Here is a 16,497-nt window from a genome sequence, read left to right as displayed (position 1 = left end):
AGAGAAGCTCTGACCCAGTCGTCTAGCCATCACAATTTGGCCCTGCTCTCAGATCCGTAGACTTGTCCATTTTTCCTCCTTCCAACACATCAACTTCAAGAACGGACTGTTTACTTGCTGCCTAATATATTCCACCCTTGACAGGTGTCATTACAATGAGATAATGCTATTCGCTTCACCTGTCAGAGGTTTTAATCCTATGGCTGATCGGTGTAAGCTGTGTAGGGGGAACAAGTGTGTTGTCAGACTTGTAATTGGTGAGAGTAAATCTAGTGAAAGAAATTCTGGTGAATAACTAGTAGACACTGAAATGTCACCAATTATTCAAATGTTGTACCGCAGATTGTAGCCCACAAGACCAACATTAACCTCATTACAAAGCAATCATCGAGTTCATTTCGTCTGAGCTTTAAAGCAATTTAATGTCAAGCTCTATAATTAGATGTCTCTTCCATCTCTCTCTTGTTTTTTAGGCAGGTTTGAATTTGAGAATAAAATGAATATTTTAGAAATCCAGTAAAAGGTCATTTTAAAGCAGGCTATTTCTAATGTGCTTTTGCTTCAGGAATTTTTCAAAACTGTTGGTAAAGGAGATGTTTGGAAAGGATTTCAATCATTCAGGTCATTTTTCACGTTAGGTGGTAGTAGTAAACTAAGGTGACTGGCCCTGTTTTAGAAGTGTAAACATATTTAACACTTAAACCTACACACACAGTGTGTTTGCATGCTTGGCAAAGCAATAAAAGAAGACGGACGGACATTCATGAGAATATGTTTCTACTGGTAGAGGTTGTTTTTAGCCATTTAAGTGCAGAAAATACTGAGAATTATATGTACATTTTATGTATCTGTGTATGATTTATACCTGTGTTCAAGGGGTATCATAAACATTCAGTTATCCTTAAATTCACACATTGAATTCATTATTTTATCTTTGACATGATAATCTGTTTCTAAATAACTGTTTGTGAGAACAAGCACTGCATTATAATAAGTATTAACTGTATTTTTGATGTGCTATAAGCATGTGCTGTAAGCATAACTGGGAAGAAATGTACACTAACTCGCCTGTTTATTCATCAATTATAACTCTATTAACGCCCTTTGCTCTCAAGACAGCCTCGGTTCCTTGTGGTATAGATTCTACATAGTGTTAGAAGCATTTCTTTGCAAGCTCCATGCAAGCTGCATGTTGACTGAATTGAATTGCTGCAGATTTGTCAGCTGCACATTCATCCTGCAAATCTCCCGTTCTACCACATCCCAAAGGTCCTCAATTAGAGTTGGATCTGACTGGTGAACTCATTGTCATGCTCATGAAAGCGGTTTGAGATGACTCGTGCTTTGTGACATGGCACATTATCATGCAAGAAGCAGCAATTACAGTCGGATCCATAAGTATTTGGAAGGTAATGTCATTTTCGTCATTTTGCCTCCATCACAATGGATGTGAAATGAAGCAGTCAACAGGAGAGTGAAGTGTAGACTTTTAGGTTTCATTCAAGGAGTTTAGCAAAAAAAAAAAAAAAATTCATTAACCATTTAGGAATTCTAGCCATATGTAGTCTATAGAATTATTTACATTTCTGGCATTTGGCAGACACCCTTATCCAGAGCAACACACAATTTATCTCATTTTATACAACTAAGGGTTAAGGACCTTGCTCACAGGTCCAGCAGGGCAGCTTGATGGACCAAGGATTCAAACTCACAACCTTCTGATTGGTAGTCCAGCACCTTGGGCCACTGGGATATGAATCCATTTTCACAGGCTCAAAAATAATTGGATATTTGACTGAAAAGTTTCCGCATTATTTCATGGCAAATTAAGGAGAAGGGTCTGGTGCTGAATTTTTGTTTGGTGGCTTTTCATGGGAACTGTCAATATGTGGTATATTCAGTTGTTGATGCATGTGAAGGAGGCCATCACTAGGCTGAAAAAAACAAACAAACATGATCTATCAGAGAGACAGCAGAAAAAAAATTGTAATGGCCAAAAAACCCCAATTTGGTCCATTCTTCAAAAAAAGGAATGCACTGTTGAGCTCAACAACACCATAATGGCCTAATAGACCTGAGGAGACAACTAATTCTTTCCTTGGTGAAGAAAAACATTCATTTAATACATCTAGCCATGTCATGAACACTTTCAAGAAGCAGCAGAATGATGGGAAGAGAAGAGAAGGAAAGAAAGGGCTGATGATCCAAAGCAGACCACGTCACCCGTCGAACATGGTGGACGAAGTGTTATGGCATGGGCATGTGTGACTGCCACTGGAACTGCATCACTGGTGTGTATTGTTGATGTGATTTCTGTCTTGTACAGATATACGTACTCAGATTCACTCAAATGCTGCAAAACTGGTAGGAGAGCTCTTCACAACACTGAGGGATAATGACCCAAAACACATCGCGAAATCAACCCAGGAGCTTCTTAAGGCAAAAGAAATGGAATATTCTCATTGGGCAGAGTCACTCACCTGACCTCAACCCAAATGAGCATGTTTTTCACTTCCTGAAGACAAAATTGAAGGCAGAAGAAGCCACAAACAAGCAACCTGAAGAAGGCTACAGTGAAGACCTGACAAACAGCTGAAGAAAGGAAACTCATCCTTATTGTTAGATAAGAACTTTCGAGCCTGTGAAATGGACGGAGTATGTAATTGATAAATGGTGAATGCGGTATTTTAAACACCTTGAATTAATGCCAAAATTATATACTTAAATCACATCTTCATTTCAATCCATTGAGGTAAAATAACAAAAAATGATGTCACTGTCCAAATACGTATGGACCTGACTGTTTAAAAAAATTTGACCATAAAAGGATCACAAGGTCTTAAAATTTCTAATTTCAATTAGCATAAAAGTCCCCAATTATTAGCAGTTTCTGAAATACTAGCACATACGGCACCAACAATCAAGCCATGGTTCAAGTAAATAAGATCACTTTTTTATTCTGATGTTTGATGTGAACATTTACTGAAACCTATATCCTGTATATTGATGATTTTATGTGTTGTGCTACTGCTGCTGATTGAGCAATATCATTGGCTCTTGATCTTTTTCTATTTCATAAGATCAAGAATCTGTATATACAATCTTTCCATGAGCCACCCAAATAATGTTATAGATGTATTTGATTTTTTCCCCCCCTCCTTATTTGAAGGAATTAGTAAAACCAACAGTCCAGTCTCATGCTGCTAATTGCTCAGGCCAATGTAATTGCTATGTTTCCATCAAAGAGCAAATAATTGCACATAATGGCATTATATTTCATTTCTGATTTTATTAAAAGTCATACTGTTCATATTTTCAGGAGCGTCTCTGTTCTCTAACATACCTGGCCATCGACTAGGCTGTTACTTCTGCAATGATGTCGTTGCCCCAGGAGATGTGAGTTTCCTACAGTATTTTCTTTAACAATCAATAGTTCTGATTTGTTGGTCATGTCCAAGAGATGTGTCTATATATTTTTTTTATCCATCCATCTACAAATAATATCCATCTTTTCCATCCCTCATCCATCCCTTCAATTGTTCTATCCAATAAGACATTCATCTATCTGTCCAAAATGTTAAATCTCTATAAAGTCTCATGCAGTTATCCAAAATCCATTCAATTCCATCCATCACTCCAAAACAGTCTATGCAGTCTGTCAAATTTCATCCATCCATCCATCCATCCACCCATCCATCTTTTTGTGTATCTGTTCATCCAGTAATCCATTCAAATTTATCCATCTATCTATCCATCAAAAATAATTTAAATCCCATCTGTTTATCCAGCCATTCAAAAAACTATTCTAACCCTTATATCTGTCCACTCATCCATGATCAATCTAATGGCTTTTGTCTATCAGTCACTCCATTATGTTCATTCATGGTCAGTAATAAAATTTCATTCAACCTTCCCAATATATCCATCTAAATCTAAAATCTTCTTACATATCAGTCCATTCGTGTCCATCCAACCATCCATCCATCCATCCATCCATCCAACCAACAATAAAGTGGAATATGGAATATTGTTCACATGTAAAATTCATTGGTGTAATGTAATGCGTCTTCTAAAACAACACAAGGCAGCAGGTCCTGGTTGTTTCAGTATGATGTAAAATTATGTGATTATGCAAACATTTATCTTTTAGTCAATTCATTCAGTTGTAATTCATTTACAGATGTCTTAACGCAGTTGTCACATTTTATTACCAAAATGTACACAGACCAGGCATAACATTTATGACCTGCCTAATATTGTGTTGCTCTCCCTTTTGCTGCCAAAACAGCCCTGACCCATCATGCACTGTGTATTCTGGCACCTTTCTATCAGAACCAGCATTAACTTCTTTAGCAATTTGAGCAACAGTAGCTCGTCTGTTGGATCGGATCACATGGGCCAGCCTTCACTCCCCACGTGCATCAATGAGCCTTGGCCGCCCATGACCCTGTCGCCAATTAACCACTGTTCCTTACTTGGACCACTTTTGATAGATACTGACCACTGCACACCGGGAACACCCCACAAGAGCTGCAGTTTTGGAGATGCTCTGATCCAGTCGTCTAGCCATCACAATCTGGCTCTTGTCAAACTCGCTCAAATCCTTACGCTTGCCCATTTTTCCTGCTTCTAACACATCAACTTTGAGGACAAAATGTTCACTTGCTGCCTGATATATCCCACCCACTAACAGGTGCCATGATGAGGAGATAATCAGTGTTATTCACTTCACCTCTCAATGCTCAGAATGTTATGCCTGATGGTGTATGAGTAACGAAAAATTGTGTTCTTTAATATTACTGTTTCTTTTTTATTTAAAATCTAGTCAACCAAGGACAGGACTCTGGATCAGCAGTGTACGGTGAGCAGGCCTGGTTTGGCTATGATTGCTGGAGCTTTGGCTGTTGAGCTGATGGTCTCCATCCTGCAGCACCCAGAGGGGTAAGAGCTACACCACATCTACATATAGACCTCTCTCAGCTCAGTCTGTTTTATAAATGGGGTAAAACTTCATTTTATATGTTATAATTATTTAACTTTCCTGTCTGGGCCACCAAATCTGGACCCCTTTTCACACTTAAAACTCAGAAGAAAACAAAAGCAGAATAAATGACACAAGTTACTGAAGTAAAAATGGTACAGCATTATAGGTGCTATTGTAGAGTACTTTTTCACTTTATAACTTTATGCTCAAACAGTAGATGGGGGGAAAAAACATTTTCTCATAATATGTTTGCACTTTCTTTGATGTTTACTCTCTGTAGATATCTCGGCGTAAATAGAGCCCTTGCTGTTTCGCTAGACAGAGCTGATATCTTGTAGAGAGCATCTCTTCAGGTGCATTAGACGATTTCAAGAAAGCCTGATATGGCTGAATAAAAGGATCTGCAACAACAACAAAAAAAAGATAATAGAAGGAGTCTGTTGTCTTTTTCAGTTTAGTATAGTGGCTGTGATTTCTGGGACATTTTCAAGTGCCTTTGAATCTGTGTTATGGTGAGACAAACCGAATCTCCCTAAAAAAAAGTTCCGAGTGAAAGTGGTGCTCGAACATGGCATCATTTAAAGTCTGAAGAGAGAAATCTGCTATTAAAGGTCTGTGGTGATAGACAGGCTCTCATGGCATTATAAAAGTCAAGTTAAAAAAAAACAAAAAAACATCCATTTCACAAATTCCACCATGCCCTTCTGACTGCTGCCGTCCTGCCGACTCGTATCTCACGTTGCCTCAGACTCAGCTAGCAGCTTTCAGCTGAAAAATGAGTTCTGGCAAAAAAAAAAGCCTTGATGCTGTGAGGTGAAAAATGACTTCCTGCCAGGCATTGTGAGTTTGGACAAAAGAGACGGAATTTTAAATGGCACTTTTATATCTTGACATTTATATTTTAATTGAAATGAAAGCTCATTTATCATTTCAGTGAGAGATATACAGGAAAAATACATCCGATTAACTGAAGAGCTCTTCAAAGCAGAGACTGCTGCATTTACATTTTTTTATTAGCTCTTGCTCTTAATAAATCAACACAGTGTTGATTCGATCAGACCACTCCATTTTTAGGTAAGCAAAAGTAAAGGAGCAAAAGATAAATAACACCATAATATTTCATTGCAAATCTCTTGTGATCTAATTGTTGGTTTATTTTTCCTTTTTTTATGCTTTAGTAGGCTTTTACCTCACCAACACACACACACACACACCAGCTCCTTTCTTATGGCCTATTAACATGTAGTTACTCCTTGTTCTGTGATTTTAATTAAATAGGATGCTATTCTTGGTTAGTATATTACATCTTTTAAGATTAGCATGCTATTTTTATCACTGTATGCAATTAATTACTGTCAAGTGATTCCCTCAATGAAATAATGGCTCATCAAGCAACCAAAAATATATTAGGACCTAATCAATGACAAATCATTAATTGTTCGTTTAGAAATGCTTTTTTTGGTAGGAGGGGATTTTGGCAACCCTAGTAGGTTGTTTATAGCTTCAGGATGTGTGGTGATGCGAGAGAGAGAGAGAGAGAGAGAGAGAGAGAGAGAGACTTACTCTCAGATCAGTCAACTGAAATATAAATGGATTTCAAAGCAACTGATGCATGGAATGAGAAACTGAAAGACGGAGCAATCCAGACAGGCTTTTGTATTCATTGCGTGTCATCTGTCTATTTTTGTCCTCCCTCTCTCTCTCTCTCTCTCTCTCTCTCTCTCTCTCTCTGTCTGTTTTGCAGTGGATATGCGGTAGCAAGTAGCAGTGATGATCGCATGAATGAACCGCCAACCTCACTCGGCCTCGTCCCTCATCAGGTTAGTGAGTGCAGTCATCCAGAAAGTTCCTCCCTTCTCTTCCTTTATCTGTACCATCCAGCCGGACACAGGGCTTATGACGAATGTTACACACAGATAACACACAGATTAACATCCTACATTTCAACAGAGCTTAAGGTGTTTTAAAGAGCTACTCCATATATATATATATATATATATATATATATATATATATATATATATATATATATATATATATATATATATATATATATATATATATATGATTCTGCACTGTATAATCTTATTTTGATCGCGTCTGAGTCACTGATGTGTTACTCATGTGTTTCATGGGTTGGTATTAGACCGTGAATCAAAGACGTGATGTCCTCTGGAACAAGAGGCGCAGGCTTATGTGACAGGCAGGCTGTCAAAACGTGTCTTTGTGCTCATCTATTCAGCACAAACTCTCCAAGTTAATGAGAGATCAGACAAAATCCGGCCTTGGGAATGTTTTCTTTTAGAGGCCAGGTAGTAGTGGGACATGTAGAATTGAGACTTGAGATTGAGAATTGGACATTAAGAAACGGGAAATTGTAATTTTACAATTAGAAAAAAATGTATTTTTTATCCTTTGAAAAGAAATGCAGCACGAAGCAGTACAGTCTGTGTAAAGATTTGTATATGGAAGCAGATTTTCTTTGATTTAATCATATAGCAGATAAAAAAGGAATAAAAAAAAAAAATAGAATTTGTTTAAGCTCATACACCTCTCTGAGACCAAACACAGCCGTGCATTACGAATACTTCTGCTATGTTATTTGGAACATAAGAAGGTGAAGCATAGAGATTTATTGGCACTATATAGCAGAGACAAAGGTTTACATTCTGTACTCTAACAGGAACATTACAAAGTACATCATGAATATGATTTTATGGCCTCGAGTGATGTTAAAAAAAACATGTTTTAGACTAAGACTAAGTAAAATTTTACTGGTCATGTCTTGGTCTCAGTCTACAAAGACTTAAAATGTTTTTGACTGAGACCAGGAGCACTGATTTGTGGTCTCAAGATCAATACCAGTCTCTCCGGTACTCCAAAACAAGCTGTAATTGTAGCAGAGGAGTGCTTGTTCTTTAAAGCACTGTCTGCATTTCTTTACAGGAGAGCTCCACTAATCAACAAAAACATTGACCTTATTTTATTAATTAGATGAAATCTCATACATATTCTGTATACATTACACATCATGACCTCAATTTAGTACACAACTCATTGTTGGTGTATGAGTGAAAGTCAAAGTAAATATACTGGATCAAGTGCCATTGTATTAGCTGCTATTAAATGATATCAAATAAAGCAATATATTACTTCTTAGATGTTTATTTAATTTATATTATACTGCATTTGATAGCAAAGAAAAAATATTAAAAAATATATTTTTCAAGTTATTATTTGTTAATCATTTTTAAATATAATAATTTAATACAATAATTATTATTATTATTTTTATTTTTTTTATCCCTGATTTTTCAGCCTTAAAAGCAAGTTGCTTGTGTTTGAAGGCAGCAGTCTAGATGCTATTCACAAACATTTCTTCTCAAGAAAATTCCAGCAGTCTTGACGGCATTAACTATGCACAGGTCATTTGCATAATCTGAATGGCGTATCCAGTAAATCGACTTAACTAGGTGCTTAACCCTCGTCTGTTTATATATGCTTTTCAGCGTAAATATTGATATAACCTTTGGGACAACAGACGGAAGTCAAATAGCACAGGTTTTGTTGTATATTTACACGGATCAGCCATAACATTATGAGCACCGACAGGTACCGACAAGTGAATAACACTGATTATTTCCTCCTCATGGCACCTGTTAATGGGTGGGATATATTAGGTAGCAAGTGAACATTTGTCCTCAAAGTTTGATGTGTTAGAGCATCTCCAAAACTGCAGCTCTTGTCCATGCTTTTTTCTTTGGACATCTCAAAAAGCTTTCCACTAGAGTGTTATTAAGGTCAGGAAAGTGATGTGTAGTGAGAAGGCCTCGTGCACGGCAGCATTTGCAGTTCATCCTGAAGGTCTTTAATGGGGTTGAGGTCAGGGCTTTGTGCAGGTCACATGGATTCTTCCTAACCAATCTTGATAAACAATGTTTTTGTGCACAGGGGCATTGTCATGCTGGAATACGTTTGGGAAATTGTAATTCTACAGTATACACAGACATGCTGTACAGCTGTGCTTCAAATACAGCTGTGATGGTCAGGTGTCTCCGAACTTTTGACTGTCATTATAATCATTATAATAGACCATTATATAGAAATGTGTATAATATAGTATATATATAGAAGTGTGTAGTAAGGGATGTGGCATGAGGACTTGCTTCCTGTTTCTTTACAGCTGTGGTTAATATAATTGTTGTTAAATATGTCTCATTCAGAATGTTGCTGCTGTGTCATTAGAGAAATTTACGTTTACATTTCTGGCATTTGGCAGACGGCCTTATTCAGAGTGACTTACAATTTATTTTATTTTTATACAACTGAGCAATTAAGGGTTAAGGGCCTTGCTCAGGGGCCCAGCAGTGGCAGCTTGGGGTGGACCTGGGATTTAATCTCACAACCATCCAATCAGTAGTCCAACACCTTAACCCCTAAGCTACCAGTTATCTGTTGCTCATTCTCTTGCTCACACACACACACAAACACACTTACTCACACACACTCTTACACACTTGGGCATTAACACACGTGGCATCACAGCACTTTACTTCAACGATTGTATGTATTTATGAAAAGGAACCCAAGAGGATATGATATCATCTATACAGTTAACCATAAGCACTGCTTCAAACGATCCTTTCCTGTCAGGACTAGCTCTCATGTATGAAACAAGCCGGAGCCAGGTCTTCCAAAGGTCCCGCTCTTTCAGGTGCACACACTTTCGCAGCAAACAATTAAAAGAGGGAGTAGTGTCAGGTGGAAGACTCGGATACGAATGCGTAAATCAGTAATGAATAGGATTCTTTGGAAAGCATTACGTTCTCAGCTCACTTATCACACTCTTATTTATTTTCCCTGTTTAACAGTCCAATGCTCGGCAGTGTTTGCTTCACTTTTATAGCTCCCTGCTCACACACACACGGGGAAAATGAAGAGATAAAAGGATCCCTGATAACCGGGATGTTTTTAATCACGTTTAGCAGAACGTATATATATTAGAGGTTATATATTACACCATTCTCAGTAATTTTCCTCAATGAATTTTTCAGCTCATGTTTGATTTAACTACAATGATTAGGAAGAACACAGAATAAATGATAAGAATTCATTTAAAAAATCAGACAACATTGATGTATTTCATTTAAGCCACAAAGTTATCTGTGCAACAAGTATAGGAACTTATTAGATCGTGACATACACCGATCAGGCATAACATTATGAGCACTAATAACACTGATTATCTCCTCATCATGGCACCTGTTAGGGATATATTAGGCAGCAAGTGAACATTTTGTCCTCCTCTGTTAGAAGCAGGAAAAATGGATAAGCGTAAGGATTTGAGCGAGTTTGACAAGGGCCGAATTGTGATGCTAGACGACTGGATCAGAGCATCTCCAAAACTTCAGCTCTTGTGGGGTGTTCCCGGTCTACAGTGGTCAGTGTCTATCAAAAGTGGTTCAAGGAAGGAACAGTGGTGAACCGGCGACAAGGTCATGCGCGGCCAAGGCTCATTGATGCATGTGGGGAGTGAAGGCTGGCCCGTGTGATCCGATCCAGCAGACGAACTACTGTTGCTCAAATTGCTGAAGAAGTTAATGCTGGTTCTGGTCAGAATACACAGTGCATGTTGGGTCAGGGCAGCGGAAGAGGGACCAACGCAATATTAGGCAGGTGGTCATAACATTATGCCTGGTCGGTGTAGCTCCAAACAGGGTTAAGGTCACAGCATATTTTTGTCAGGATATATTACTGACAAGAAGGACTAGACTTGCTGATGGAGGCTAGTTTAATGGCTGTAGTGTAAAGCACTATTAATGAAGCAGAAGTGATAAGATAAACAGAAAGTTCACAGATAGATGTTTACCAGACCTGCCACTGGGAATTGGGATCAACACTGGAGCAAAGGCTTCACCTCAGGAAACAGTACAGCGCTGACAGCACTGACAACAAACACCAAGCGTGACCTCATAGAAAACTGTAGACGTAACCCAGTAATGTAAACTGTGTAAAACAGCCAAGCGTACTTTATGATTTGTTTAAAAAAAAAGAAAGGGCAGTTGTTTGTTGTGTACCAATCAATTAGTGCATGTGACTCGTTATGATCATTCAAATCTGACCTTAATGATCCACCCTTGTGAATTTTAATAGTCTGTGCCATGCATCCTTCATTTCTCTTTATAATAAATGTTTCACACACTGCTACAGCTCGACCCCCTGCCTGCACGCCAAAGCCTGGCACAGCATCTCAATAACACTTCTCACAAACACATTCTCACTTGTAGATGCACACACACAGACACACACATACTCTCAAGCAGGGGGCTAATGATGAAGCTGAGGCCACTGAAGCATAACCGTACAAGCTATTAACTCTGTCTCATTGGCAGTGCAAAAGCTACACGAGACCCCAAGCAGCATAATGTCATCGCATCCCCCCAAAAAATCCCTAATTGCAAAAAAATTTCAAGCCTTCATGCATAACCAGATTAATTTTTTACAGCCAGGCTTTGGCTTTAATACCTCCTGTCAGTGCCCTTGTTCCAGGAAGGGAAGATGGAAAATCGAACGTCAGGAGCTTCATTATTTCTTTGACGTTTGCACATCTTGGAAGATTAGCATATTTTCCTTTTTCTTTTAAGTCATTTAAGTACATGCAATAGCAAATCACTTGATGTAATGACATTGCAAACTATCTTTTGAGTTTTCCAATCCTTCGAGTCAAACTACTTTTGCTCATTAGACAACACTACCCCCTGGTGGAGTATTGCATGTTCTTAAAACTTGTATTATTTGCTTTATGTTTTGGCCCTGCGATCGAACTGACCTAAGGTGCACGCCAAAAAAAATATTGGCACCCCTCATAAAAAAATGAGCACCTATGCGATAAGTGATAAGGAACACAAACAGCAAAAAGCACTGCCTTTTATTTTAGAAAGCAGCTTTTTAATAATTAATCATTTGTAATGCCTAGAGAGGACAGCAGAACTAAGACTCGTCCTGTAATGTGTATAGACTATTAAGTTAAGTAGCCTTTATTTGTCACATATACATTACTGCACAATTTCTTTGTATATCCCATCCTTGAAAGTTGAGGTCAGAGTGCAGGGTCAACCCCTGGAGCAGAGAGGGTTAGGAGCCCTTGCTTAAGAGCCCAATGGTGGCAGCTTGGTAGTGCTGGGGCTTGAACCCTGATCTTCTGATCAACATCCCAGAACCTTAACCACTTGAGGGATGTTAGTTTATTCCTCCACACAGATCACATGACTTCCTTCTTCAGTTCAGACTTTTCAAGGTTTAGGTTAAGGCTAGTGAAACGAATAATGATTTTCTGATTAATGATTAGCTATTTCTGTCTTAATTTTTAAAATATCACCATGACCCTGTTATACAGCTGTGAACCTCATGGCAAAAGGAGCTATATTTGGGCTGAAATATTCTGATACATATAGGGCTTTCACGCTGACCATTTAGTCCAAAATAGAGCGTGAAAAATCGGTAATGTGAAATCATTCATGTGGACCAGAAAGCACACCACAGTACCGAACCCTACCTGTAGGAGGTGGTGTGGTTCGGTTGCAATGGAATCATGTTCTCAATGAGCAATGTTTGCATTTTTGAAGGAATTGAACTGATATTTTTGTTCTTATGTTTAAAGATGTGCCTCAATTCTACTAGGGTTACATATTATTACTGTATATATGTTGCATGTAACTACTGGAACTTAATATTCAACTTTAATAAACTAAATATTTTAAATTATTAAAATTTCATCTTTTGTGATGCACTAATTCAGAAGAAAAGTAAACGTTTACAAGACAAAAAAAGGGTGGCAACATTTTGGCACAGTATTGTGTATAGATTATGAGGGAAAGAGGGATTATAATATACTATGATAAGTTCTTCCAGTGGCACTTTTGCCTAGTAAGCTTTAAATTAGAGCCATTTGTGTTGATGTTTAATTGCATGAAGTTCTAAGAATTCATGAAGCCGGCCTCAAAAAAACGTATTTCAAAGACATTTGACTTTGTGAAGTCTCCGCTCTTACCCCTCTTCCTCTTCCTCCCCCTCCTCCTCCTCCTTCCCTTTTTGTCACTCACTTCATTATAAATGTGAAATGCATCAGCAGCTCCTATTCCTCTCAATCTCCTCATTATCTCCCTCGAGCCCATTCTTTAATTTGCTTTTCATTTAAGATCCACCGCCAGCAGAATCCGTACAGGGAAAAACGAAGAACCTTCGGGAACTGGCACAGAGTAATTAAAAGACATTTTGCTTTCATTTTTCTACTGTGTTTATTCAGGTCCTTGTAACAGTGTTCATAGAGAAACGCTCTTTCACTACAGAGAGGTGTTTAGTCATATCGCTCCATTTGCTGTTAACTGACTCAAGACAGAACATTAACAGGGTGTTAGTGTATTTTTGTTTTTTTTTTCATTGATTTTAGGGAAAAGTTTTGTTTTGGAGTTGCAGCGAGTCGTCTTGGAAATCCTGGAAATGTCCTGCTGCTATTTCAGACACATCATCCTACATATACAGTGGAACCTCAGCCTATGAATTTAATTTGTTCTGGAGGCGGATTCGTCGTATTTCCCATACGAAATGATGTAAATGCAGATAATCCTCACCCACAAATATATACTGTATGGCTGCTTACAAAGAACTGACCCAAGCCAAGCATTCCATGTTAAGGCTCCTCACAGGAAGTCGTGCCACCAAGCTAGTGCTAAAAATAGAACAGACCACTCAATCTGTCAACAAAAAAATGTTTAGCTTTTGAATGCATGTCGAAGGCAACACTGGTATCGTGGGTTGACGCTTTCCAAACAGCTTTCATTTATTGAAAAAAATAATAATAATGTAAAATTTGTAAACTCTCTTCGCTTGGTTTCCCACTGATGCAAACAAGTTTTGAAAGGCTCCCAGATGTACACACAACTTAGCCAGTGATTGGTTCGGTTCGTTTTGTTGGTATGCTGAAAATGCTTCATATGCTAATGAAAATTTCTAATCTTAATCTTATGAGGTTTCACTGAATTAGAAAGAATTCAGGCTGAAAGTTGCGACCAAAGTAACTAAAGCTAGTCAATTAGTTCACTTTTCTCAGCCTGACAGCCACAGAAGCCTGTGGAGAGAAGAGTTACACTGTGTATCAGATGCTGGTGCCTCCATGGGAACAGGTTCCGGACCCAAATGCAGGGATGAAATGGCAGACCGGGTTTTTTTTTTGTTTGTTTAAGAAAATAACAAAAACAGACACCAAGGGAAAAAGTAAGCAACACTAATAACAAAAAGCAGGAAACAGAAAACAAAGATAATATGGAGAACAAAACCATGTAAAAAGAGACAAGGACTCACAAACAGCAGGTATATGTAGGGAAGATAATTAGTGAGACGTAAGGAAGAGGTGTGCAGAGGCGGTAATGAAGAATAAGGATCGTTCGGGACAAACACGTGCAAGCAAAAAACGTAAACAGAAGCACATGGGAACATAATCATGTAAACCAAAAAACATACCACATCGCCCTCTGGTGTTCTGGCCGGGAACTGTCCAGCTGTCTATGACGCTGTGACCCTTGTTAAATGCAACTTGTTACAGTGGAACCTCGGCATACGAATGCCCTCCCTTACGACTTTTCGCCTTAAGAATTGAAATTTTGCAAGAAATTTGCTTTGGCATACAAAGTTTTTAGCGAATGAACTGACGCTAAGTTGTGCATACGTCCAGGAGCCGTTCAAAACTTGTTTGTTTCAGTGGCAAGCTAAGTGAAGCCATTTTTTTCAGTCAGCGAAAGCTGTTTTGAAAGAGTCAACGCATGATACCAACATTGTCTTCGGCATGCGCTCTAAAGCAATGTGATTTTTCATGCATTTTTTTGTTGACAGATTGGTGGCGTGGGTGGCCTGTTTTATTTTTAGCCCAAGCTTGGTGGCACGACTTCCTGTGAGGACCCCTGACCCTTGGAAATTGGTAATATTGGCAATATTTTTGGGTGACCGGAACGGATTATCAGCATTTACATTACATCTTACGGGAAAATTTGTATCACAGTACGAATTTCCGCCTTAAGAACTCACCTCCAGAACTAATTCATAAAAATTCGTATGCAGAGGTTCCACTTGTATATGTAACTGACCAACACTTGGTGTGTATCTCTCTCTTTAATGGATCTCTCAGATCCCACAATGTTACACGCTATCAGTAACACACAGCTGTAGGACCAGTAACTCATCACTAGCTACAACACAAGGTCTTATCAGAGCCGAGAGGTTTCGTCACAGCCACATTGCTGTACACAATAAAGTCTATATTCTTCTAACCGGGAAAACTACCTTACAATGTACTGCAGACTGTGCTCTCAGTGTCCACTTTATTAGAAACACCTGCCCACTCATTCAGCCGTTTATGTGGCAGCAGCACAGTGCGTAAAATCATACAGGTACAGAACAAGAGCTTCATTTATTGTTTGTTTATTTATTTATTAAATATCAGAATGGGGAAAAATTAAGATCTCTGTTGGTACCAGTAGGGCTGGATTATGTATTTTAGAAACTGCTGACCCCCTGGGATTTTCACATACAGCTGTCTCATAGTTTACACAGAATAATGCGAAAAACATCCTGAGGGTATGCAACAGTGGTTCCAAAATGTCCAAGTTCAAGTCTTACGGACCGCATATTATTTACATATGACATCACCAATGCAAACTAACCAGATATTAATGTATCTAAATGATTACAATTAGATTTATTATTATTATTAGAGAGTATAATTCTACTAACAATTAATGGGACACCTGATGTTGTCCGGAGCAGACCAGTTTGGTGAAATCCGGCTCAAATGGAGTAACAGCACAATGAAGTTGCGACTGTAAATTGCAGTCTGTAAGACGCGCACGAAAACGTGACTTGGTGCGCGTCATTGCAGAAAACATGCGTTCGCAAATGTATGTTGATCCAAATATGGAAAGCGTTTTTGAACTTAATAATCTGAGATTTTGTCCAGAGATGTTTCGCAGCTGAGGACACTTTTAAGCTAGCTCGCATTGTATTCTTTTCAGCAATGGCATTTTTTTTTCAAGGCTAGTTATCTTGAGAGCTCTTTCCTGAGATCCAGGTGAATATTTCTTGTCAAAAGTTGCATGGGTGTCTTTTGACATTGTAAATTTTGCATACACCCAGTATTTCACTACAAGCAGAAAGGCTGTCCATCTCGCTCGATGACAGCAAACTGATGCTTCCATTCTTCTAGCACTCTCCTGCCGTCACTGCTGATGCTGCGACTCTTCTTCTAAATAATTCGGTTTGAATGAATGAATTAATGAATTAATTTTTTTTTTTTTTTTTTAACGTGATGAGAGAGATCAGAGGAGAATTTCCAGACTGGTCCGAGCTGACAGGAAGTCTATAGTAACTCAAATAAGCAGTCTTTACATCTGTGGTGAGCAGAAAAGCAGCTCAGAATACACAACATACTGAACATTGATGTTGAGTGACTTTCCAGTCAGACA

The 16,497-nt window shown here is 38.4% G+C and overlaps 1 protein-coding gene across 2 annotated transcripts in view; it reads left to right on the top strand.

Moving 5' to 3' along the window:
* The window catches only part of atg7 (ATG7 autophagy related 7 homolog (S. cerevisiae)), a 103,139-nt gene that overhangs the window by 38,610 nt on the left and 48,032 nt on the right, over positions 1-16,497 (top strand). For both annotated transcript variants that reach the window (XM_058374055.1, XM_058374054.1), the window contains exons 15-17: positions 3,320-3,396; positions 4,826-4,941; positions 6,729-6,804. In XM_058374055.1, the coding sequence (XP_058230038.1) occupies positions 3,320-3,396; positions 4,826-4,941; positions 6,729-6,804 (269 nt within the window). The remainder of the gene's footprint in view (positions 1-3,319; positions 3,397-4,825; positions 4,942-6,728; positions 6,805-16,497) is intronic.

Source organism: Hemibagrus wyckioides, linkage group LG21 (genome assembly GCF_019097595.1).
Source record: "Hemibagrus wyckioides isolate EC202008001 linkage group LG21, SWU_Hwy_1.0, whole genome shotgun sequence".
In the NCBI taxonomy this organism is placed as follows: domain Eukaryota; kingdom Metazoa; phylum Chordata; class Actinopteri; order Siluriformes; family Bagridae; genus Hemibagrus; species Hemibagrus wyckioides.
The sequence above is the reverse complement of the archived record's forward strand: the minus strand, read 5'-3'. Positions and strand labels throughout refer to the sequence as shown.